Here is a 25,193-nt window from a genome sequence, read left to right on the forward strand (position 1 = left end):
CCCGAGGCCACGTGCCCGCACCGGGACTACCGGCGGGCCCGGAGACCCCCGCGGCCCCGGGTCCCGCTCGGTCCCGCCCCCTCCCCACGCCCCCGATCCCCGAGGCCCGGCCACCACGCCGCGCGGCGCCCGACCGGAAACCGGGGGGCGGACCCCGACACCGCCCCGCCCCCAGGCCTCGGGCCAATCAACGCACGGGGCTCATGAATAGTGAGCGCCGGCACCGCCCCGCCCCCCGCGGCACCGCCCGCGCGCGCAGACCCCGAGCGCGGCCGCGACGAAGATGGCGACCGCCATGTACTTGGAGCACTACCTGGACAGTAAGCGCCGCCCGCGGCCCGCGCGGGGCCCGCCCCGCCGCAGCCCCCCGCACGCCCAGCGCCGCGCACAGACCCCAGGGGCTCGAGAGGGCGGCGGGGACGGCCGGGGCTGCGGGCGCGGAGGGGCCGCGCGGCCGAGGGGCAGCCGGGCCGCGAGGGAGGGCCGGGCGCGGGGGTCTCGTCGCCCTCGTCGCGCCAATTTCAGGTGCGTCACGGTTGGGCGGGGCCAGGCGGGCGCGGGGCGGGGCGTGCGAGCTCGGCCCCGCCCCACGTGGCCTGAGCCCCGCCCTCCCCGCGTCGGCCCCGCCCACGCCTCTCAAGGCCGGGCTGGTGGCCGGGCCTGCACCTGCTGGACGGCCCCGGCCTGGGCTCTGCGCCCGTGCACGTGGTGCCCGGAGCCGCTTTCCCCGCCGACCCTCCGCCTCTGCGAGCTGGCGGAGGGCGTGCTGGCGTGGTGGGGTTGCTGGGGTGCGTCTCTCCCGCGGGGTGCCCCGGCAGTCACAGGGCTGGGTGACGTCTTAAGGCCGTGGTGGTCTGTACAGTGGGTCTGTTCACAGGTAGCCACAGGGTGGGTCTTCCTGAGAACTGAGTGGGTGATTATTTCCCGCACTTTACAGATGAGGAAAGCAGGTCCCGGGCGGCGTGAACCCTGACGGTCTGCCGGGGGTGGTCACTGCCTTGGGGTCACGTGGTTGGGGTTGGGCTGGGTGGCTGTGGAGTGCCCTTATGGGGTTGCTGCACCAGGGATACCTACTCCCTTGGGCCTGGCCACTCAGAACCGCGAGGTGGCTGAGAGTGGTGAGTGAGCTGCCTACTTCGAGCTGGAGGCCACCGGGGCATGTGGAGAGAGAGTGGGGATCCAGCCTTCCCCGAGGGGTATCCAGCAGAGGGGGCCCAATTCTGCCCTTTTGCTCTGCTCTATTGGTAGGCCTAGGTACTGGGGGCGGGGGGGAGCTGAAATGGGGAGCATGCTGGACCGGACGCCCTTCCTGTCCTGGTACCTACCTAGTGGACCTCCTACTGAGGGTTTAATAGGAGATCGTTCATGCGCTGGCACCAGGAGAGCAGGCCAGGAGATCTAGAGGGTGAGGAATGGGTCTGGGGTGGCAGAGTCACACGGGGTGGCAGAGTCACATGGGCTGTCTCACCTGCCTCTGCTGGCGTCTTTTTAAGTTTTCTTCTAACTTATCTAACTTCTGACAACTGAAGTGTGTCAGCCTGTTGTCAGCACTGTTTGGTACCTGTCCCTGAAAAAGAGAGCTTAATCCTTCTGGTCCCTCAACCCTAACAGAAACAGACACAAAGTGGGCTTGTCATTGTAGACTTTAGGAGTAAAACCTTGGAGGCAGATTTTTGCCCTGCTACCAAGAAGTACACAGCTCCTATGTCTTTGTGTTTCAGGCATTGAGAACCTTCCTTGTGAACTTCAGAGGAACTTCCAACTGATGCGAGAGCTGGACCAGAGGACAGAAGGTGGGTTCAGGCCTCTCACAGCCAGAGCTGGACTCTGACAGCTGAGGGGCCCAGCAGCTTGCTTTGAGGGGACCCAGTGTAGTGGGGCCATGGCCTAACCCTAGGCTGTGGCTTTATACAGTGTCTTGGATAGAATGTTGGTACTTAGAAAATCAAGTTTACTTTCTTAGATTCTTATATATCTTCATGTTGCATCTTTATAACCATCATTCTTCCAGCCAAAATATTGTTGCCTTTTTCTTTTAAAAATTTTCTATTTCCAAACTGAGTGTATAGTTTGAAAAGTGAGGCAGTACTTTTTGATCTCTTGGTATTTGACTTCCTATTTCTAAAGAGTATATTTTTGTTGCTATTTCTTTTATTTCACATCAGTTTTAGACTTTATTTATTTACATTGTGGTTAATGAAGATGTACTTCTCCAGTGGCCCCCGACTTGTGTGCACACACCTCCCTCCCCCGTCTTGTGGGTGTGGTTTGCTAGAATTTGTGGTGAGACCAGTGATGGTATTTACATCAGGGCAGCTGTGTGTTTATGACTGGGCTGTACCTCGTGCTGTGCTTACATGACCTTTTCTTGGAGTTACTAATTGCCTTGTTTGTGGCTCTGTTTTCCACTGCAAGAGTTTTTGGTGTGGTCTGACCATCAGGTTCCCTACAGTTCTGTGTGTGCTTTCCGTGGAGCCCTCTGTCCTGATTGTTTCTAGGCCTGCTGCACGGTCATAGCCCTGGAATTTCCAGGGATCTCCCTTCACTCTTTTCAGTGTGGGATCTTAAACATCCTCTTTTTAGATTTACACCCTTATTTTGGAGGAGCCTTTCCTCTGGTAGCTTCCTGAAAAAAGGTACATAGAAAGGTAAATTTCTTGTAACATTGTATGTTTCACAATGTGTGTGTTGTAGCCTCATATTTGATTGGTAGTTTGGCTAGGTATAGAATTCCAGGTTGACACTCAATCTCTCTTTGCTGTGTTGTCTCCCAGCTTGCATGTGGCTGGTAAGAAATCTGATGCCATTTGGATCCCTGATCCTTTATATATGTTATCTGTTTTTTCTTCTTTTCTATTCAGAATCTTTTGGGATGTTCTGTTTATACCTGAGGTTTTAATTTTCATGATGATGTGCTTTAGTGTGGAAGATTTTTTATTCATTATGCTGGGCACATGTTTTGCAAGATTGGGGTAGCTGTGGTTTTTCACTTAGGTACAGCATCTTGACTAGGGAATATAGAGACTTCTTTTATTGTGAAATATAGCATACATTCAGAAGTAAGCATAAAATGTTTATAGGTTGCTTAACAAGTATTACCAGGTGAACTTCTACAACCCCAGTGGAGAAATTGAGCCCTCTAGCCCCTGGAAGCCTATGCAACCCTCCTAATCATGAGACCCTTCCCCCACCAAGGGGCTGCTGCCCTGAGCTTGTTGATAATCCTTTTCGACCTTCAACACCGTTTTCTCACCTCTCTAAGCCAAAGACTTAAGCATTGTGTTTGTTCCCACTCTCAGTATTAACAGACTCATGCACTGTGTTTTCCTTTGTATCTTGCTTTTTTTGATCATTATCACCTCTTGTGGGATTAAGCCACATTGTTATGTGCAGCTGTAGTTTGTTCTTTTTGTTCCTGGGTAGCATTCTGCTGTGTGAATGGACCACAGCTTATTTATCAGCTTTACTATTGATTGGACATTGGGTTGTTGTCTGTTTTTCTGCTGTTATGAATGTTTTCCTGTGTGTATCCTGGTGCCTGAGTACTCACATTTCTTCAGGGCATACAACCAAGAGTAGCATGCCAGATCATAGGTAAGGTGACCACAGTTTGTTATTCAGACTTGAGAGTGAAAGAGGACCCTGTGAGCACTTGCTGGACAGCAGTCGTAAACTGGGACTGTCCTGGGCAGGGTGCCCTGCTGTCAGGTCTGCACGTCCACATGATACAGACTGTTTTCTCAAAATCCTTGTGCCCGTTTGTGCTCCCATCGGCAGAGCTTGAGTTTGTGTCCATCCACATCTTTGCCACCGCTTGGCATTGTCAGACTATATTTGTTGCCAGTCTGGTGAGCATGCAGTGGAACCTCGTGCAGGGCTAGCTCTTCAACCATCTCCCATCAGATAAGAAGGCAGAGATCGATATCCTGGCGGCAGAGTACATCTCCACGGTGAAGACGCTTTCTCCGGAGCAGCGTGTGGAGCGCCTCCAGAGGATCCAGAGCGCCTACAGCAAGTGCAAGGAGTACAGCGATGACAAGGTTCAGCTGGCCATGCAGACCTATGAGATGGTGAGAGTGGGGACGGTGGGGGGCGGGGACATTCGCTCCTGCCTCTCATGCAGCAAGAGGGAAGAGCTGCTCAGGAATGGGTGCATCTCAGGTGGAGGTCTGGCCTTGAGAGAGTGATGCTTCTAGAGAAAGTACAAATTGGGGACAGCCTTTAGACGTGACCATTCCTGTAGTTTTGTTTGCTGGGCCCTTTTTGTTTGTTTATGTGACTAGGGGAGCCATTTGTTTTTTTCAGCTTTAGGTAAAGTCCTAGAATTTGTTTTGTCCAGTTTCCTTTCAAGTCAGCTTCACCCCAGGGCTCATGTGGAAGCTCAAAGCCATTGTCCTGTGTTGCCCGTGAGATCATATAATAGGAAGAAGAGCTCCGTGCTCAGGTGTGGGGTTCTGATGCTGCAGACTGCTGAATCTTTAGAGTAGACAGACTGCTCTCTAAGATGCCAGGTTTGATCAGTTGTCACTAAGACAGTCATGTTTTCTCCCTGACGCACAACAATGTTTAGGATTGCAGTTTCTTTCCAGACTGGGAAGGGTACTGGTACGCCTCCTTTCTGGACTCTGACATTGTGGTTCTGGCTGCATGTCGTGAGTCAGCTGGAGAAAGAAGTGGACTATGTCCTTTGTAAAGTCCTGTAATTGCTCAGTAGGTGCGTCTCCTCTGACAGAGGCAACACAGGAGTTGCCCTGTCCCTGGTGTTTGGCCATATTGTCTCCTTTCTTCCAGCTGGTCCTATGCCTGAAGCATAAGAGTAATTTTCTGTTTTTTTGGTTATTTTTCTGTTTAAGAACCTATGCCTTTTCATTCTTCAGGTTTTTAAATTAGGATTCAGTATCAAATGTCCCCACCCATCGGTCCAGTGCATTTCACAACTGTTTCTCATTACTGTCTACACTCACATTTTTTTCCTGAAACATTTATTCTGTTCAGGTGTCCTTGTGTGTGGGGGAGAAAAAAACCCTCACATAAACTTTGAAACAGTGGGCCTCGTGTTAGCAGAGCTTTTGTTAACGGAAGGCTCAATTAGAGGGCAAGCGTATGCCTGCTGTCCCCTCCTTGCTGTGTCTGTGGTTCCTGAGGCTTTAGCATCCTTCTTTAGGTGGACAAACACATTCGAAGGCTCGACGCAGACCTGGCGCGCTTCGAAGCAGATCTGAAGGACAAGATGGAAGGCAGTGACTTTGAAAGCTCTGGAGGACGAGGCTTAAAAAGCAAGTCTGTCAGTTTTTCTTTATCTTATTACTGTTACCCATGGAATCTTGAAGAATTTTGTCTAATAAGTTTATTGGGAATATTATGGTGAATATCTTATTTGGGTAAATCTTGCCTTGCTTTAGTGAATTCTGTGAAAATAATTTGGTCTGTTTTTCAGAAGGTCGAAGTCAGAAAGAAAAGAGAGGCTCTCGGGGTCGAGGCAGGAGGACGTCAGAAGAAGACACTCCAAAGAAAAAGAAGCATAAAGCAGGGTAAGAGGCTTTCCTGCTCTTTTTCCCCAAAGAACACCGTTAGAATTTATTCAGGATGTAGAAGCATGAGCGAAAGGTGACCCCGAGTGACGCTGTGCCAGGTGCAGCTGGGGCCCTCGGTGCTTCCCCTGGGTAGGTCAGTCTGTCCCACGGCAGCCTCCGGGGGGCGCTGTCACGGTCACTGGCAGCGTGGAGCTGGGGGCTCACTGGGCGGTGACAGGAGAGTGTTTGCTGGCAGAGCTCCATCGAGCCACTGTTTAAGGAGCCGGGCTTTTATGTATTTGTGAATTATGGTATATCTAAGTATATGTTTGCATGTTTATTGTGAAATTGTGTGATTACGCTTATTAAATGCACGTGCCATTCCACCGACGCTTCTTCACAATACTTTATTTAAAGCATCCTCCACTGACGGTCTCACCCCCAAAGCTGTTGGAGCATCGCCGCCTGGGAGCCGTGTTAGACCGACAGGGTCGGGCCAGTGCCCAGTAGCCCTGTGGGGGTGATGCTGACAGTGACGGGCAGACGCCACAGGAGTTAGTTCTTTTTGACCAAAAAAGGGGAAAAGTTTTAGTCTTAAACCTGGTGTTTATACTTTTATCTTTAGAAAACCCCCAGCACTTTTGTATTATGAGGTAGTACATGGGAACAGAAAGCCACACAAAACAAGCGTAGTTTAATGAATTGCTGTCAGGTGACCATCCCCGTAGCTGCCCCCAGGCAGAGCCTGACTCTGCGCCGGGTGTCTTCCATGTGCCCTGTCAGAATCCACCTCCTCCTCTGTTCCAAGATACGATCCAAGCTTCTGGAGTGTTTATTTCCTCTTGTTTCTTGATAGGTTTATGTCCCAAGTGTGCATTCTTAGGCTCTATACATTACAGTTCACTCTTGCTGGTTTCTTTAACTTTTTAAATTAATTTTATTAATGTACATACAATAAAACATTCTCAGTTTTAAGTATCCAGTTTGATGCTGCATTCAGTTTCTTTAAAGCCGTGGTGGTATTCAGGCTTTCTGTTTCTTCTTGTCATCTTTGGGAGTTTGTGTTTTTCAAGAAGTTCGTCTGTTTCATATAAATTGTCAGATTTTTGACACCTAGTTGTTCATGATATCTTGTTATTTTCCTTCTGATGTGGTAGGATCTTTAATGTGACCTCAGTTTCGGTCCCTGTATTGGTAATTGATGTTTTCATTTGGTCTTTGTTTTTTTTTTTTTAGTGGCTGGCCAGTACAGGGATCCAAACCCTTGACCTTGGTGTTGCAACACAGCACTCTAACCGGCTGGCCAGCCCCTCTCTCATTTGCTCTTGATCTTTTCAGAGAACTAGCTTTTAGTTTCATTGATTTTTGTTTTCTCTTGTGTTTATTTCTATTCCTTATTATTTCCTTCCTCGTAGTTAACTTGGGTTTACTGTGCTTTTCTTCTTCTGCTCTTTAAGGTGAAAGTAGGTTAGATCATTGATTTTTACACCTTCCTTCTTCTAATTACTCTTTTAGTTTCATTCCACAAATTTTGTTTTTTTTAATTTATTTATTTTTGGTGGCTGGCCAGTATGGCTATGCGACCCTTGACCTCATTGTTGTCAGCACAGTGCTTTAACGAAGTGCGCTAACTGGCCAGCCCTTTTTCATCTTTATTTATTTATTTATTTATTTACTTATTTTCCACAATTTTTGATATGTTGTGTTTTTATTCCTATTCCACTGAAAAAATTGTAAAATTTCCTTTGTTGGGCCGGCCCGTGGCTCACTTGGGAGAGTGCGGTGCTGATAACACCAAGGCCCCGGGTTCAGATCCCATATAGGGATGGCCGGTTAGCTCACTGGCTGAGCGTGGTGCTGACAACACCAAGTCAAGGGTTAAGATCCCCTTACTGGTCATCTTTAAAAAAAAAAAAAAAAAAAAAATTTCCTTTGTAAGTTTTATTTCACTTATAACTTATGTACTAGTCTGTTTTTCAATTTTTAGATAATTTGGGATTTTCCTGATAAGTTTCTGATTTTAATTTTTAGTTTAATTCTGTTCTAGTCAGAGAACAGAAATCCTCTGAAATCCATTAAGGCTTGTGTGACAGCCCTGTTTGTCATCTGTCTCGCTGGATGTTCTATACGCTATTGAAGTGTATTTTATTGTTGGATGGAGCACCCTATAAATGTCAGTGAGATGGGTGATGGTGTTGTTCAAGTCTTCTGTGTCCTTGCTGATGTCTGGTTACTTGTTCTATTAATTACTGAGAGAGGAGTATTAAAATCTCCAACTCTAGCTATGGATTTTTCTATTTCTCCTTGCAGTCTGTCAGTTTTTCAGTTTTTGCTTTATGTATTTTGAAGCTCTGTTATTTGGTACATACACATTTAGATTTTTTTTTTTTTTTTTTACTTCTTTATCATCATGAAATGTCTCCGTATTCCTGATAATATTCTTTGTTTTGAAGTCTACTTTGGCTGATATTAATATTAATCTAACCACTCCAGCTATCTTACGATGAGGTTTTACATGGTATATCTTTTTCCTTTTTTATCCTTTTACTTTCAGCATGTTTGTATTTTTGTATTTAGAGTGGAGTTCTGTTTTTATCTAGTCTGACAATCTCTGCCTTTTCATTGTGATATTTGGACCATTCACATTTAATGTGTAACTAATGATATGGTTGGATTTAGGTTTACCGTCTTGCCATTAGTTTTGTTTATCGCATCTGTTCTTGTCTTCTTTTGGACTAATCAAGTATTTTGCTAGTACTTGATTTTTTTCCCACTGTTGTCTTATTAGCTATACTTCTTTGTTTTGTCTTTTAAGCATTGTATTAGTGTTTACAGTTTATTAACTTACCACAATGAATTTCACATATACTATTTCATGTTTAATGTAAGATTCTACACAAATATTCTTCCGTTTCCTGCCTCCTGTCCTTTGTGCTATCGTTATACATTTTTCTTCTGTATATGGTATAAGCCTCATAATGTGTTTTATTATTTTAGGTGTAAACCATTGATTATCTTAAGTAGATTTAAAAAAATATGATTACAAGTGGAACCTAAAAAAGTTGAACTCATAGAAGTAGAGAGTAGAATGGTGTTGACCAGGGGCTGAGGTGGTTGTGAGTGGGAGTTGGGGAGATGTTGGTCAGAGGATACAAAATTTCAGTTAGATGGGGGAATAAATTCAAAGATCTATTGTACAGCATGGTGACTGTAGCTAATAGCAATATATTGTGTTCTTGAAAAATGGGTAGATTTTAAGTGATCTCACCGCAAAAGTTACCCTGTATATAGTCACACTGTATATTTACCATTTCTGGTGGCCCTCATTTCTTTATGTAGATGCACACTTTCATCTGGTGTCATTTCTCTTCTGCTTGAAGAATTTCCTTTAACATTTTTTATAGTACAGGTCTGCTGATGGTGATGAATTATCTCAGATTTTGTTTCTCTGAGAATATCTTTATTTCACCCCCTTTTTTGAAGGATATATTCACTGGATATAGAATTTTAGGTTGACCTTTTTTTCTTTTATCACTAATGATGTCCTAGTTTCTTCTGTCTTGAATTGATCCTGGTGATAATTATTATCTTTGTTCCCCTGTATGTGGTTTCTTTTTCTTTTCTTTCTCTAGCAGAGATATCAACCTGAGTACATTTTCTTTTCTTTTCTTTCTTTCTTTTTCTTCTTCTTTTATTATTATTATTTTTTTGGTTTGCTTTATCTAAGACTTCTCTTTATCACTGTATTTTAGCAACTAGATTATGATGTGTCTTCGTATGAGTTTTTTGTGTGTATTCTGGTTGGAACTTATTAAGCTTCTTTGAATGTTGGTTTATAATTTGCATCACATTTGGAAAATTTTTAGCCAATTCTTTAAAGATTGTTTCTGCTCTCCTATCCCCTTTTTCTGGGACTCCAATTACATACATGTATGTTAGTTCATTTCGTATTTTCCCACAGGTCACTGAGACTCTGTTTATATTTTGGGTCAGCCTTTTTTTTTTCCTATGTTTAGTTTGAATAGTTTCTATTATTTTCAAGTCTTAATCTACTTTAGTAAATTTTTCATTAGATCATAGTTCTCTTAAGAAGTTTTCTTTCTTTTTTATACCTTCTATTTCTCTTATTACATTCATTTTTTATATCCTTGAATGTGTGGATTTACAATAGCTTTTTAAAAGACCCTGTCTTCTGATTCAGTTTATGTCATTTCCAGGTCCGTTTCTACTGACTGATTTTTCTCTTGGTTATGTCTCATTTTCCAGCTTCTTCACATGTCTGGTAATTTTGGATTGCATGCTAGACTGTATGAATGGTTTGTTGTTGAATATCTGGATTTTGTTTTCTTCATCTGATGGTATTGAATTTTAAAAGTTTTTAGTTAGTAGTTTAATTACTGTGCATCAGCTTGATCCTTTGCAGGTTTATTTTTAAGTTTTGTAAAAAACTTTTTCTTAAAGGGTCAGATAGTAAATACTTTAGGATTGCAGTCCATATTGTCTCTATTGTGAACCCTCAGTTCTGCTGTTTTAGCTCAGAAATGTAGGTAAGAAATATGTAGCTGAACAGCATGCCTGTGTTCCAGTAAAACTTTAAGGCAGCCAAGTGTGGGCTGTATTTTGCCATCCCCTTTACTGTAGGGTTGGTTAAGCCTGCTGCTAAGGCATGACCCTTCTGGGGTCTCTTCTGAATGCTCTTGGTGTTTAATGAGATCTGTCTATCTGGCTGTTAGAACTTGAATGTTTCCAGCCTGCGTGTGAGCTCTAGGAATTGTTCAGCTTCCTGGATTCTCTGCCTGGCCTTGTGGTTTCTCATCCTGTGCTCAAACAGCTTAGTTTCTAGCCAGAAACTCAAAGGGCTCCCTTTGCAGATTTCTGGAGTGCACTCTCTGCAGCTTCCTCCTTTCCCGGACCCTGCTCCAGGTTCCAGCAGCCTTGTCCTCCCTGAACTTGCGTTTTTTCTCTGCAGCTTAGCAAGGCATCCACGCTCTATTTGGTTTTCCTCTCCACGGACCAGAAGGTGGGAAGCGCCTTTAAGCAGAAAGTGAGATGATCTTAGTTCTTACCTTGTGTGTTTACCTTCTCTCAGGACCATAGTCCTGTGCTACTTTTTGTGCAAAGTCTGAAAATAGTTGTTTCATATGTTTTATTCAGTTTTCTAGTTTATAGTAGGAGTGCAAGTTCAAATCCTGTTCCTGTATTGGCCTATATCTATTCCCATATCTATTCAAGTAGAAGTCTTTTTATTTTCTTTTTTATTGATAAGTTGTTTAAGTCTCTTCTATTTTGTTTATTTATTTACTTATTTGTTTATTTTTTTGGCAGCTGGCCGGTACGAGGATCCAATCACTTGACCTTGGTGTTACAACACCATGCTCTAAACAACTGAGCTAACTGGCCAGCCAAGTCTCTTTTAATATATAGGTTTTTCTCCATCCCTTTCTCATATGTGCAGTTTTTCTTTTTAAGGACCCAGACTGTTGGACTTGTTGAGTTTTCCAGAGTCTGGATTTTGCTGATAAGAAGTAAAGCCTTGAGAGAGTGTCTTCATTTAGCATCTAGACAAGGCTTCTCCTCCTTAATTGCCCAATGGAATTCCAATTATCTTTGCATTTGGGAATGCCTAGTTTTGTGTGTGTTCTTTAAGCTGAAGTTTTGTAGATCTGGCAGGACATTTAACATTGAGCCATGATACCTGCATCAGAGGTGATGAAAAAAGACATTTACCTTTTGGTGGATATTTTCTTAAATGATTTTATCATGTGAACAGTTAGGCTGTGTCATTTATAGGTAGATGAGTTCATAACATTAATTTCATATATTGTAGTTTTTAGTTCTAGAACACACATTTGATTTTTTTTTAGTATTGATTTTAGTTCCTTTTTGAGAATTACCCATATTTGTGCCCATTTTATTCATATTTTCTTTAATGTATTTATAATGAATTTTTAAGGTTCTTTTCTGCTGACTCACATCTGGGCCATCTGCTTCTGTTAGCCAGCTTTCTTCTTGATTATCAGTCGTGTTTTCCTGCCTTTTTTCCACATCTTATAATTTTTTTTATCTGTCTAACCCTAGGTATAAAAACGTCCTGGAGAATGAACTTTCCTTTATTTCCTAGAGTGACTTGCTCTCTTTTGGTTCGGGCAAGGGGGCCTCGTGGCTCTCGACTGAGGGCTCAGGCGTCTGTTTCCTTCCCCGACTGCTGCCCTGTAGGTTCCGTCTGCGCTTTGGCGGTGCGTGGCTTTCTCTTGTCACCTCCCGCCCCAGCCGCTTGCACAGTTGGCGAAGGTCTGGAGGAGGCTCTGGCTGTGTCTGAACAGGCCCTTTCTCGAGGATGCTGTGAGGCTGCAGGATTTGTGCTCTGCCCTTCAGTCTCTGCAGCCTGTGCAGCCCTTGGACTTGGTGACTTCCTTTGGGGGACACATGCTGTGTGTGTGATCTGAAGTGTCAGTGCTGTGCTGGCTCAGCGTGCTCCCTGGGGCAGCCCAGCCCTAGCCCAGGGGACAGATGGGTGGCTCCGCCAGCTGCCGCTCCTCTCGGCTGCAGGTCTTCTAGCTGTTGTTGTTCCACAGCTTCCCATGACTTAAAAATGTGGTTTTGCACTGTGTTGGGCTTTGATTTTTTAGCTTGTAGTGGCAGCAGCATTGTGAGTCTCCCTGGCCGCGTCCTGGCTGTGCCTTCTCTGTGTGGGAGTAGCAACTCTCAATTGGGACATCCTCAGGTGAGGAATCTGGGGCTGGGGAGTCTGCGTGGTGATGAACATGACCCCAGCTCTCTGCTGTGGTTGGAGTTTCCTCCTGAGGGCCTGCCTGTGCTGCAGAGACCTCAGGAGCGACCGACAGGTCTCATGGCCATCTCTGCAAACACAGGACAATCGACCGTGATGGGGCAGCTTTTCCTACCTCGACAGAAGCCATGGTGTTCTAAACAGTGCTCGCCACCACTGAGTCATAGCAGCGAGAGACTTGCAGCTCGGTCGGTGCTTTCCAGGCCATCTACAACAGCGGCAGACGGGAAGGGGTGATCCCAGATGGCGACGTCTGTGCAGCGCTGGCGGCGAGTCCCTGGGTCTGGCACGTCTTAGTCCACATCCTCACGCAGACCCCCCGAGCGGCTGTGTGGTTCCTGTCCTGTTTCACAGATGCAGAGACAGGCCAGAGGCCAGCTGAAGGGAGGGGCATGCCGGGGCCTGCTCTGAACTCTGGCTCTGATGTCCAAGGTGCTGCACAGGCATCTCCAGAGCGATGTGAGGAGGCTGTGGGTGCCAGAGGGAGCGTCCTGAGAAACCTGTTAGGATGGAATCAAACCCGGGACTTGCTAGGGGTGGGGGTGGGGCTGATGTGGCTTTATCACATCATCCTGGAACATGTGCGGGAACCCGCCTGGCGATGCCCTGCGTCCTGGCAGCTTCTTTTTTCCCTGTTGGGGACCTAGGAATGCACTTGGTCATGTCCCTGTGGCCTTGTTCTCTCCAGGCTCACTTGCCACCTGGCTAGGGCCAGGAGCCTTCCTGGAGCGGACTGTTCCCAGACCTCGCAGACATTCCGTTTCACGTCTGAGATCCTGGGAGCCGAGGCGGCCCCTCCCCCACCCCGCACCGTCGCGCCCTGGCGCCTTGCTCTCTGGCAAGGCAGGACCTGCGTGTGTGGGTGGGGGCAGTGTCCTGTAGCCCCTGGACTCCCCAAGCTTGGACAAGCAGTCTGCCTCTGCTGAAGGCTACCTGGAGTGCTGGGGGAGCACATCGCGAGGGCAGGAACTGCAGGGTGTGCAGGCCAAGCCCAGGAGAGTTAGCACGGAGAATGCCTCTTGCAGCCGGAGGGCCAGAGCGAGGCAGCTGCTGGCAGCAGGGGCAACCCAGCCTCCCCGAGGGACGGGGCTCCTTGTGCTCCCGGCTGCTTCCCTCAGGTAGGACTGGAGAGGTGGGTGACACACCGTGATGCGGGGGCTTCCATGCCACCCTTAGCCTCTGGGGTGTCCTTGCTGGGTGGTCCCCTCAGCCCCTCTGCCCTCTCTAGCTGCCCCCGGATCTGGCCAGCGCCCTTGAGCCTGCTGATTCTGCAGACATAGGTCACGTGGTGGCTCAGTGGGGTCGAGTGTTGTGGGCACAGTGCAGACCAGTGAGATAGTGCAGGAGAGGAGGGCTCAGGTGGGTTGTGGGTGGTGTGCCAGAGGCTGCCGCGCTGACTCCCAGAGGCAGGTGGTGGTGCACAGCAGGCTGCGTGGGCCCTGCTGATGGGCAGGACGCACCCAGCAGGTGGATGGGACATGGATACCCCCTGCCGTTCTCAGAGGAGAAGCAGAGAAACAGTTGCCCAGCCTGAAGGACTACTGTGGCTGGTCTTGAAGGCAATATTGGCAGAGCTTACGGACTTGGTTATGTTTTTGTGATGTTTATGGATTTCAGATATGAAGAGAAAATCCTGTGTATTCCCAGAGAGAGCAGATGAGCAGATTACCTGCGAAGGAAAGAGACTCAGGCTGGCCTGGAGCCCTCTTGGGTGGCACTTGTGCCAGGTGCAGTGCAAAGTCATAGAAAACTTTTAGACAGGTATACAAGGAAAATCCCTCTGGGAACCACACTCCTGCTTTTCTTTTCACCCTGGTGGTGACGTTCATCTTCCCTTCGCCATATTCCTCCTGGTAACTTGCCATATTTATATGGCAATATATATTCATGGTTTTTAGGGCATGGGGTAGGGAAGGTTTTTTTTCTTTCTATACTAATGGAATGTACTGTCTATACTACCCGGCAGCTTGCAAGTTTATTTGCAAAATACTGAAACTTAAAAGCATGCCCCTTTCAAAGAGGTGAGTGTCTCCACCCAGATCAGCAGTGTGGACGATGCAGCTGCAGTGCTGTGGGCTACAGGCTTGGAGGGGGGCGTGGGCAGGGTGGCAATGGGCTAGGCTGCTGTTGAGATGCCCAGGTGGGCAGCAGGGGGCGGTGTGGGCTCCTGAGATTTAGAGCTCGAGGCAGGGAGAGGGGAGCTGTTGGGTCTCATGGGTTTTGGGGTAAAGGTGCCTGTGTAGACGTGTGGGCCTGGGCACAGGCATGCCAGCCATTCTCATGGGAGGAGGGCGCGTTGGTCACAGTTACGGGGGAGCTGGCAAGCATGCAGGCCCGTGCCAACACCTGGGTGGGTCTGGGGTAGGTTGCAGCAGGTTTCTCTCCAGTGTCCGCTGTATGCTGGTGATGTGTGCATGCCCCAGACAGGAGGAGGAGCAGGAGTCTGAGGAGGGTGGCCCGAGGGGAGGGCCGCCCAGAGGCCTCACCGAGGCGTACGGGAGGGACTGAGACAAGGATGGGTGCATGTCCCCATCGTGGGACTGGACCCCTGATGCTGTGTGGTGGATGTGTGTCACTGCACAGCTGTCAGGCGCCCTCTGTCCTTCATGCCCCACATGCTTGTCTGGCATGCATGTGTATGTGTTGGGGGGGATATGTCCTACCCCTCTGCTGCTCACCGCTGCCATTTCTGGATTTTTGTGGTTAACGATGTTTTAGTGAAACCTTTTTCTTACTATAAATTCTTAGAACAGTGCTAGGTCAGAGACGTTACTGAGGTTTTGGCTGAAAGTGTTTGGTTGGGGAAGAAAATGCCCACGAAGCATGCACTCGGTGTGTGTCTTCAGCAGCAGGCACTGGGAGCCGCGTGGGTCTCCATGTAGCAGTCAGGACGATGGAAGCAAGGTCATTCACTATGAGTAGCTCAGAGCATGTTACGATTTCCCTCTCGGGAGCCTCATTTGAGGGACCTTGGGCCAGAGGCAGCAGGGCCGCAGAGGCCCCGTGCTGCCCTTTCCTGCTGCGGGCCGGTCAGTGGCGCCCGTGCCTCCCTCCCGTGCAGGTCCGAGTTCGCTGATGCCATCCTGTCTGTGCATCCCTCCGACGTGCTGGACATGCCCGTGGATCCAAACGAGCCCACGTACTGCCTGTGCCACCAGGTGTCCTACGGGGAGATGATCGGCTGTGACAATCCGGATGTGAGTGGGACACACTGGTGCTGGGGCCGGGTCTCGTACAGGGTGGGTGGGGGTGTCGGCATTTCCTGTGTTCCATGCACAGAGCACGCGAGGTGCTGACTGCAGCTTGTCCCTTTATGTTGCAGTGTCCAATCGAGTGGTTTCACTTTGCCTGCGTGGACCTTACGACGAAACCCAAAGGAAAATGGTCAGTATGGGGGTGCTGGCTGCATTTCCTCCCAGCCATTGGGCGTCACGCTGCTGGCCTCTCCTGAGACAAGGCTCTTGGTTGCCAGGAACTGGGTTGTGAGGCTGGTGCTGGGTGGCAGCAGCTTAGCGGGACCCGAGTCTTCTGCCTGGCCGCTGTTGGTGTGGCTGTGGGTGCCCTGGTGTTACCGCAGCACCTGACATCTGCTGCCCGCCTTGCCCAGGGACGTGTCATTATGTTTATATGACGTTTACATTTGCATTATCCTCCTAAAGAACAGTTGTTCTGACACTTGAATGAGGTAGAGATCACTGTAAGTAGAAATGAGAAATGAGGGGTCTTCTCCCCTAGGGAAATTTTGAGAAAGGGTGAAGAGTTTGAGAATTAAACTTGCTGAACACGGCGTGGGCTGGCGCGCTGCCGGGTGGGTGGGTGTCTGTGTAATCCAGACGTGGTGCAGGAGGCCTGGGTGGTTCCTCTTCTGATCTGCGGGTGCAGTAGGCAGTGGCAACTTTGTGCATTGTGGTTCCTAAGATTTTACTTAAGTGCAAGCCTGGTTCTGTTTACCTGTGCTGAGAATGGATGTGTGTTCTCAAGATGAAACCGTAGAAACATTGCCCTCCTTACATGTAGCTCCCTGGGTTTGTCACGGTGGTGTGTTTGCCTGTTGTGTAGATGGATAGACACTCCTGCGGACTAGTCCTTGGCTGGTGAGAGCAAGTTGTCCTCAGGTCTTTGCGAGACAGTGGGGGAAAAGGAGGAGTGGATGCCATGTGGCTGAGGGCTCCTGATCCAGCTCACTGATTTCACAGGATATTGACACAAGCCCGCCTTGTCCTGGGCACCGGTGACACCACACAGCTCCCTGCCTGTGTGTGCTGTGGGACAGAGCCTATGGAATTCCAAGAAGGGACACAGCCATTGCTGTGCCCCAGGCCTGGCGGGGATGTGATGGGCAGGGGATGGTGGTGGGGTGGTGTATTAGTCCATTTTGTGTATCTATTACAGAATAAACGGAAATGGGTGATTTATAAAGAAAATGCAGTTTGTATGCTTACAGTTTCTGAGGCTGAGAAGTCCAAAGTCCATCTGGTGGTGGCAACAGTGACCCAGGGGTTTCACATTGCAAGATGGTGGAAGCAGAGAGAGAGAGGGAGGTGCCAGGATCTTTTAAACAACCAGCCCTCTTGGGAACTAACAGAGCGAGAACTCACTCATTAATCCCCCCTCCCCCAGGGAGAGCATTAATCCATTCATGAAGGATCCACCCTCATGACTCAATCAGTTTCCAACACTGCCACCACATTCAGGATCAAATTTCCACGTGAGTTTTGGCAGGGACAACACATCCAAACTCTATCATTCCTCCCCTGACCCCCAAAACTCATGTCCTTCTCACATACAAAATACAGTCATTCCATCCCAACAGTCCCAAAAGTCTTAGCTTGCTCCAGCACCAACTTAAAAGTCCAAAGTTCAGAGTCTCATCTGAGACCAAAAGCAAAAGTCTTTCCAGTTGTGAACCTGTAAAAACAAAACCAAATTTATCTACTTCCAAGATACAATGGTGGAACAGACATTGGGTACACATTTCCATCCCCAAAGGGAGGAATAGACCAGAAGAAAGGGGTGACAGGTCCCAAACAAGTCTGAAACCCAGCAGGGCAGGCATTAAATCTCAAAGCTGGTGAATCAGGTGCCTTGATTCCCTGTTCGACCTCTGCATGCTGTTGTGGGGGTTGGGTCCCCAAGTCCTCAGGCAGCTCTGCTCCTATGGCCTTCCTGGTCTCAGGTGATGCTTTAGTTCTCCCAGGCTGGCATTGCATGTTGGTAGCTCCACAGGTCTGGGGTCTCCATAGCAGACCCGTTCTCATGGCTCCACTAGACATGGCACTGTTGGAGTTTCTTTGCTGCAACTCCCACCCCACATTTCCGCTCAGCATTGCTCTAGGGAAGGTTGTCTGCGGTGACTCCACCCCTGTGACAGATCTGTTCCTGGGCCCCCAGAATTTTCCATACATCCTTTGAAATCTGGGTGGAGGCTCCCAAGCCTCCACAGCTCTGGCATTCTGTCAGCCTGCAGACCTAACACCACGTGGATGCTGCCAAGACTTCCGGCTTGTATTTTCCAAAGCTGTAGGTCCAGCCACACCTGGGGACAATTTAGCCACAGATGGGGCAGCCAAAGCAGCTGGGGTGCTGGTGCTGGAAGCAGATTCCTGAGGTGGTCCTGCAGTGAGCCCATGGAGGGTGCTTCAGGCCTGTTCCCCAAGACCATTCTCTCTCCCTAGGCATTTGGGCCTGAAATGGAAGGGCTGGCCCCGGAGGCTTCTGCAATGCCTTCAGGGCCCATTTCCCCTTCTCTTGATAATCCCGTACTTTTGCGTTAATCTTCTTAACACCACTGAATTTTTCTTCTGAAAATGCTCTCTGCTTCTCAAACACTTGTCCAGGCTGCAAATTTTCCGAATCTTTACACTCTGCTTCCCTTTTAAGTTCTGGCTTTATGTCATGCCTTTGCCACCATAACTCAGCATAGGCTGTCACAAGTAGCCATGCAGCTTTCTTACTGCTGTACTGCTTAGAAATGTCTTCGGCCAAATGTTCTGGTTCCCCACTCCTAAGTTCCAATTTCCACAAAGTCCTAGGGCATGGACACAACGCAGCCAGGTTCCTTGTCAGTTCACAGCAAAGTTGACCTTGCCCCAGTTTCCAATAAACTTCTTATTTCTATCTGAGCCTCCTTGGAAGGGTCTTTACTGTCCATATTTCTATCAGCATTCTCTTGCCACCATGTAACCAGTCTCTAAGACGTTCCACATTTTCCCTCATTTTTTTGTCTTCTTCTGAGTCCTCCAAACTCCTCCAACCTTTGCCTAACACCCAGTTCCAAAATTGATTCCACATTTTCAGGTATCTGTATAGCAACACCCCACTTCTTAGTACCAATTTTCTGTATTAGTCCGTTTTGTGTTGCTGTAACACAATACATGGAACTGGGTGATTTATAAAGAAAATGCAGTTTATTTGCTTATAGTTTCTGAGGCTGAGAAGTCCAAAGTCCATGTGGTGGTGGCGACAGTGACCCAGGGGTCTCACATTGCAAGATGGTGGAAGCAGAGACAGCAAGAGGGAGGTGCCAGGGTCTTTTAAACAACCAGCTCTCGTGGGAACTAAGAGTGGGAACTCACTCATTAATCCCTGCCCCTAGGGAGGAGAGCATTAATCCAATCATGAGGGATCCACCCCCATGACTGAATCAGTTTCCAGCACTGCCAAATTCAGGATCAGATTTCCACACGAGTTTTGGCGGGGACAGCACATCCAAACTCTGTCAGGTGGGGTGCTGTGACAGCTGCCACCATGCTTGGGCTCTGTTTCTGAAGGGATGGCGGTTCCTGAGCTGGTGAAAGGGATGCGGGAGAAAGAGCAGGCAGTGTGCTTTGGGGTAGAGCACCAGGCAGGGAGGTCTGCTTTGAGTTTGATTTTGGACATTGGGAGTTTGAGTTGTTTGCAGGACTTGAAGGTGGAAAAGTCTAGTAGGCAATAGGAAGTGATGGGAGCTGTCACTGCTCATCTGTGAGAGCGTGTAAACTGGGGTCTTGGAGGACACGCTGAGCTGGTGGGGTGGGGTGGGCTGAAGCAAGGGTGGCGCAGGGATGCAGAGGTCTCTTTGTGGCTTGTTCCCTGATGGGCGGGGGTGGAGCGGGAACGCAGAGGTCTCTTTGTGGCTTGTTCCCTGGTGAGTAAGCTTTGGCCCTTTCTGGCTGATAGACTTGCAGTGTGGCCTGCATCCTGAGGCTTGCATGCTGTGCATGGAGTCTGTTAGCACAGGCGGGCCTGGGCACGCTTAGGCCCACATCCTGCAGGAGATGATGTCAGGCGTCACACATGCATCAGCTGCCCTTGCCTGGGGACCTACTAGAATATCCCGTAGAGTCATGGGTGGCTGCCACTGTCCAGGAGCGTTCAGAGCAGCCCCGAGTCTGAGGCTCCAGAATGTGCTTGGCGCACAGTCACCAGGGAGCGCTTGTGAAAGACGCACTCGACTGTGGGCACCAGTGACCCTGTTATCACCAGTGACCAGGGAAGAATGGTCCATCTGATCATCTTGTGCAAAAACGATTTTGCCCATTGATATTTCTGTCACCTTCAAAGCAGACGCCCCGTGCAGGGTGACGCATGCAGCGGTTTCTCCTAGCCGGAGGGCCGAGGCCCCACTGTGCGTGTGGCTCTCTCTGGCGCCGTCTCACTGGGGGCAGGGCCTGGGTGTCTCCCATGCTCGTGGCAGTGACGCAAAGGGCCGGTCCCTGTGCCTTTCTCCTCACAGGTTCTGTCCTCGGTGCGTTCAGGAGAAGAGGAAGAAGAAGTAGGAGAGGCTGTGTCCCGGGCTGCATCCCCAGAGGAGCAGGCGCGTCCCTTCAGCACGCTGCAGTGTCTTCTTGCAGTTTACGACCACCTTGTTTCAATTGAATAACTCGATGGCCAGTTGTAATTCTGGATGTTTCCGAAAACAAACAAGAAACCACCGAGACCTGCTTGCACAGAGGGTCAGTCTTGCAGGGGCTTGCCACAGTGACTTTATTCTTGTGACTTTCATCCAGACTCCCCTGCCCCGAACGCGGCAATTGCTGAGTGAGCCCAAGGGGACTCAGAGGGGGGTTGGCAAACTCGGGCTGCTAGGCGGACACATTTTAAGCCGGCACACTGCCACCACTCTGCAGTCAGAGGGTCGACCTCGCATGGTCATCTGTAGTTTACTAGGACTCTTTTGTGCAGCACGGGGCTCCCCACGCCCCCAGTGCCACCGCAAGCACATGCGTCGCTCAGCGAGCTGCGTGTGCGGAGGGCCCAGGGCAGTGCTCGCCCGGTGGCTGTCCACGCTCTGACGCTGATTCCGGTGACTGTGGACTCTCAGCGAGGACACCTGTGATGTACCTGGGAAGGGCTGTGGGCTCCTCCCGGGAGGAAGTGGCCCTGCCTCCCTGTGCACTGCCCTTTTAGTTTGGACTTGCGGCCCTCCCTCGGCCGGGTTTACCTCCTCGGCCAAACGGCTCTTCGCGAGCCAGGAGCCAGCGGGCCATCGGTCCCGTGGCCAGCACCGAGCATCCGGGCCGAGGCCGCGGCTCTCTGGGAGTTCCTGATGTTTTTACTGTGAAGATGGAATTACTGTAGTAGCATGAAGACCGTGGGGTCTGTGTGTCTATGAAGTCTACTAAGCTGATTTTAAAACTCTGTTTATGCTGCACGTCACTCGATTGGCAGCTTATGTCCAAGGGGACTACGATTGTGTGATGTGATTGTAAGTTCGTGTGTGCAGTAGCAGCTCCACAGTGAAGCTGGGAAACTAGAGCGTCCTTCGCATTTAATCAGCGTTCACCAAACCGATTTTGAACCGTCTTTTTGGTAGTAGTTGGGGAAAAATGCATCCTTTTGGTCTGTCGAGACACATTTGTGATGGTACCTACTGTGTGACCTCTGAGAGCATCCTCAGACTCTCCAAAACCTCTGGCATGCGTTCAGAGGAGTTAGAGGATTCCCGAAGAACTCAGGGGAACCTGTTCCTGTCCTCACACCAGGAAAAGAAACCTGTGAGATAGAAGTGAAATGTGAAATTCGCAATTTAAGAAGAGTCTCATTTTCTTTATGAGGAGGGTCATCTGGAGTGATAGACTTGTTTCCTTCTGATGGCCCCGTTAATAGTGTATTTTCCTGCTAGTTTTTAATGTTTCACTGAGGAGAGGAGATAAAGCAGAAAGGAACTTGTGGAGCTCTGTATCCTAGACAGTGCCACCCTGCAAGTAAGTTAACATTCAGTAAACAAGAACGTCAAGGGGTGGTGGCGGTCAGGGTGCTATCCAGATCTATGACTCTCAGCAGTTCTTTGTCCCCGCAGGGCCTTCTGACTGCCAGTCCTTTCCAGGAGCGAGCCAAGGCGCTTGCCGTCACCTGGCTGTGGGTGTGGGTGAACTGGAGGATGCTGACGCTCCCAGGTGTCAGGTGCTGGGCAGGTGAGAGGGCGCGGCGGCTGCTGCAGTTCCTCCCGGTCGGCCCCCCAGGTCTGAGGGAGCTTTCTGAGAATGGATGCCATGCTATAGCCCAGAAAGAAGAGGGTCGGGCTGGCATCAGCAAGAGCCGGCTGGTTCTCTGCTTCACACCCTCAGTCTCAGCTGTGGCTGTGAGACTAGAGATGTGTTTTTATTTAGTAACTTAGCTTTTTGTTAACGCATGTGTTTAAAAATGAAAGACTCTTTTACCATTTTTTTGTGGAGAGGAATAGCTAAGTGTAGGGAGTTTGTAATAAGGCAATGCCTGATGACTCTTTAGAAGCTAATTTAATGCTGAGCAGTTCACACCCACTGTTATCACCAGGACGTGGTGTGTGTGGACATAAGGTTTTTGACGGCTGCTTCGGGTTCGATCGACATCTGGCTTCCTGATGTCTTGCTGAGTCCACAGGGACAGCTGGCTTCTGTTAATGAAGCTTCTGTTTAACACGTGATGCTGTCTTCTCACCTGTCACTGTATGCCAGCCCATGCCTTGATTTCTAATTTAAAAAAATTTTTTTCTATACTTATCTGTTTTTAGTGTTTATTTTTGCCAGTTACAATAATATCACCAAAATAATATACATATAGCTTTGGAAAAACCCCAGAAAACATGAGAATAGGAAAATTTCTGGGGCTGGCTGGTTAGCTCACTTGGGTGAGTGTGGTGCTTATAACACCAAGCTCGAGGGACCCCCGTACTGGCCAGCCGCAGAACAAATAAAAAGAACATTTCTTGGGCCATCGTTTGGATCCTAACTGAATGCCTTTCCTGATGGTCAATACTGTCTGTGAGTGGGAAAGACTCTCAGGAATGGTCCTTTGGTTGGAAAAGAATGTCTTGTCACCTGGCCTGGCTTTGGCCCTGCATGGACACAGGAGCCAGGCTGCTTGCATTGTCTGAGCATCACTCCAGAAGGCCTGGCTGCCCTCTCTCGGGGGCTGAGTCCTGGACCAACCCCCACCCCCACACCTGCCTGGCACTGGACCTGACCCTGGAGGCGGCCGAGGAACCAACTCTGTCTCTTGGATTGAGGGAGTTCTCTACTGGACCTGGTGGGTCACTCGGCAGCTTTATCTGAGCCAAGGGGGTGGGTCCTCCACAGCTGTGGGATTTGCCTGTGAAGGAAGGAGCGTTTTGCTCAGAGCAGAAGCAGAATCGTTTTCCTCGGTCTCAGTGCTCCATTATCAGTCAGCAATTTGAGGAGATCCTCTAGTTTTCCTATAGGATAAGGCATGCTACCTTAAAAAGTTGGTTAAACTGAGCCCCTCAACCTGTGAATGTGCTAGTGGCGCTGTGGCCCAGGACACACCCCACGCTGACCATGCCCTGGCACAGGTGGACACGAGCCCAGTGTTGGTCAGGGCCATGGAGGCCGGTCTCTTCCAGTCCACCTGGTGCCGTGTCGGCGGGAGGGTTTGCTGGGATGGATGGGGCCAGCAGCCAGCTCCGTGTCACTCCTGTCCCAGATGGCCGTGCTGCACTCTCCTTCTGACCTGTCCCTGGGAGCCCTTGGCAGGCACTGCTCTGAGCAATAGTGCTGCCCGAAGAGCAGCTTCCCCAGAGGACCACAGAGCCACCCACGGTGGGCCCTGCCACAGGATCTGCAGATGAGGTCTTCGTGGTTTAAAATAACACAACGAGGGACATCTGTTATGGGCATTGAAGGTTTGTTTCCGTAAGTTTTTAGTGAACAGTGATTGGTCTCATTATGTGTGCTGAGAGGACTTGTAAAAAGGGGAGTCTGAGAAAAATGTCATTCAGGGGAGAGTTCTGTGAAGTTTCTTTCTTCCTAGGTATGCATTTTATGGTGTTCACCTTTACCACATTTCATCCAAAAAGATGATGCAGCTTTAACATGAATGTTACATTTTATTTTCAAGGAATTATTATCTATGTTCCCTTTGTAAAGGAAAGATAATATTGTAAATCTTTTTATTAAATAATGTAAAGATGTATATCTGTATTTTTGGATCATGTTATAGATTATGGATATATTGTTTAATAAATAAAATATTTTTTTGGAACAAACATTTGAAAGTGCGTCACATCAGGAAACCAGTGTAAAATTTCAACATTGTGCCCAGGGACAGTGAGTGTATGTTAGGCTGAACTTCGGAGGGGATGTGCAGTAAACTGGAGGAGAGTCGTTTGGGCAGTGTCACCATGAGCCTGGGGGGCACCCTGCGCCTCCCCTTGGTTGGGTGCTCAGGAAGGTCAGTGGCTAGTGCTGGGTCCCCCCTGTGCCAAGCATCAGAAGTTGGTCCCCACGCTGACAAGGAAGACGCGTGCATCAATGGGAATGCTGTGGGTTGCTTCTTATAGGTGTTCTATGCCTTCTCTGGAACACAAGGGTTACCCTCCAAGACTGGCATGGCTGTCAAGATCCTTTGGAAGCTCTCCTAGTCTGCTTGGGCTGCCATCACAAAATGTTACAGGCTGGGCGGCTTAATGAAAATTTATTTCTCATAGTTCTGGAGTTTGGAAGTCTGAGATCAAGGTGCCATTAGGGTTGGTGTCTGGTGAGGGCTCTTCCCTTGGGCTGCAGACAGCTGCCTTCCCGCTGTGTGCTGATACTGTGGACAGAGGGGGAGGGAGCTCTCTGGTGTCTCTTTATAAGGGCACTAGCTCTGTCCGATCAGGGCCCTCCTCTTATGACCTCATTTAACCTTAATTATTTCCTTAGCGGTCCCATCTCCAAATACACATTGGTGGTCAGGGCTTCCACATAGGAGTTTTGGGGGGACACAGACAGCAGGAGCTGAGTAGGTCTCAGACATGTCCTTGAGCACTGTTTACAGAGTCCAGGAACAAGCTGGTGACTGTGATGACCGGAGTCTTTGCAGGAGGAGGAGCCGGAGCTCTGGAGGGAGGGTCCTGCACACGGCCCCAGCAGGTGCGGTGCCTCCTGCACGCACTCTCCGAGGGCACCTGCAGCCATCTGATGGGCGACTGCCCCGGGGAGAGGAAAAGCAGGTTCTTTCTGGTGGGTGGTAGTCTTCACTGGCCTGCTAGAGTCAGTGCTTAGGTCAGCGAGTGATTAGCAGCATTTGTCTGAGAAGGCCCATAGACCCGCTCAGGGTGTCTGCCCGACGGACCAGGGCCCCACACTAGGGCGAGGGAGTGGACATTCACCCCACGTGGCCAGTCCGGGGGGACCACGGCGGTCCTGGCAGGAGGGCGCGGGGCGGGGAGGATGCCAGTGCGCAGGCGCAGCCCCCCCGCCCCGCCCCGCCCCGCCCCGCCCACTCTGGCTCGGCGGCGCTGCGGCCTGCAGCGGGGACGCGGACGTGGTGCGTGCGCGCGGCCGCCCGGGGAGAGGGGGTCGCGGGCTTCGGTTCCAGGGGCGCAGGACGCGCGCGCGCCCGCGGGCCTCCTCAGGGGCGAGCCCGGGGCGGGTTGAGGTCTCCCGGGCGCGAGCCTGGGGCGGGTTGAGGTCCCCCGGGCGCGGGCCTGG

The 25,193-nt window shown here is 49.6% G+C and overlaps 2 protein-coding genes across 8 annotated transcripts in view; both read left to right on the forward strand.

The window, feature by feature from the left end:
• The first annotated feature begins 270 nt into the window (after positions 1-270).
• Positions 271-23,613, forward strand: ING5 (inhibitor of growth family member 5). 5 transcript variants are annotated; one of them, XR_010023428.1, is made up of 9 exons: positions 271-320; positions 1,722-1,793; positions 3,904-4,070; positions 5,165-5,276; positions 5,438-5,531; positions 15,365-15,500; positions 15,626-15,687; positions 20,018-22,791; positions 23,206-23,613. XR_010023428.1 is itself a non-coding variant. In XM_063095758.1 (8 exons), the coding sequence occupies exons 1-8, from the start codon at positions 284-286 to the stop codon at positions 20,058-20,060; spliced, it is 723 nt and encodes a 240-aa protein (XP_062951828.1). In that variant the 5' UTR covers positions 271-283; the 3' UTR covers positions 20,061-23,613. The 5 variants fall into 5 exon arrangements, 2 of the variants coding, with proteins under 2 accessions (XP_062951828.1, XP_062951843.1); XR_010023429.1 differs by having other exon boundaries at positions 20,018-21,488; positions 21,568-23,613; XR_010023430.1 differs by having other exon boundaries at positions 20,018-21,488; positions 21,584-23,613.
• Positions 23,614-24,984: 1,371 nt separating this feature from the next.
• Positions 24,985-25,193, forward strand: part of D2HGDH (D-2-hydroxyglutarate dehydrogenase) — a 31,590-nt gene continuing 31,381 nt past the window's right edge. Inside the window, exon 1 of one of the 3 annotated variants that reach the window (XM_063095666.1) lies at positions 24,985-25,029. The gene's annotated coding sequence lies outside the window, so the exon portion shown is untranslated. Of the gene's footprint in view, positions 25,030-25,054; positions 25,141-25,193 lie in introns of those variants that run through there. The other 2 variants (XM_063095658.1, XM_063095674.1) reach the window with 2 other exon arrangements.

This window comes from Cynocephalus volans, chromosome 1 (genome assembly GCF_027409185.1).
Source record: "Cynocephalus volans isolate mCynVol1 chromosome 1, mCynVol1.pri, whole genome shotgun sequence".
Lineage (NCBI taxonomy): Eukaryota > Metazoa > Chordata > Mammalia > Dermoptera > Cynocephalidae > Cynocephalus > Cynocephalus volans.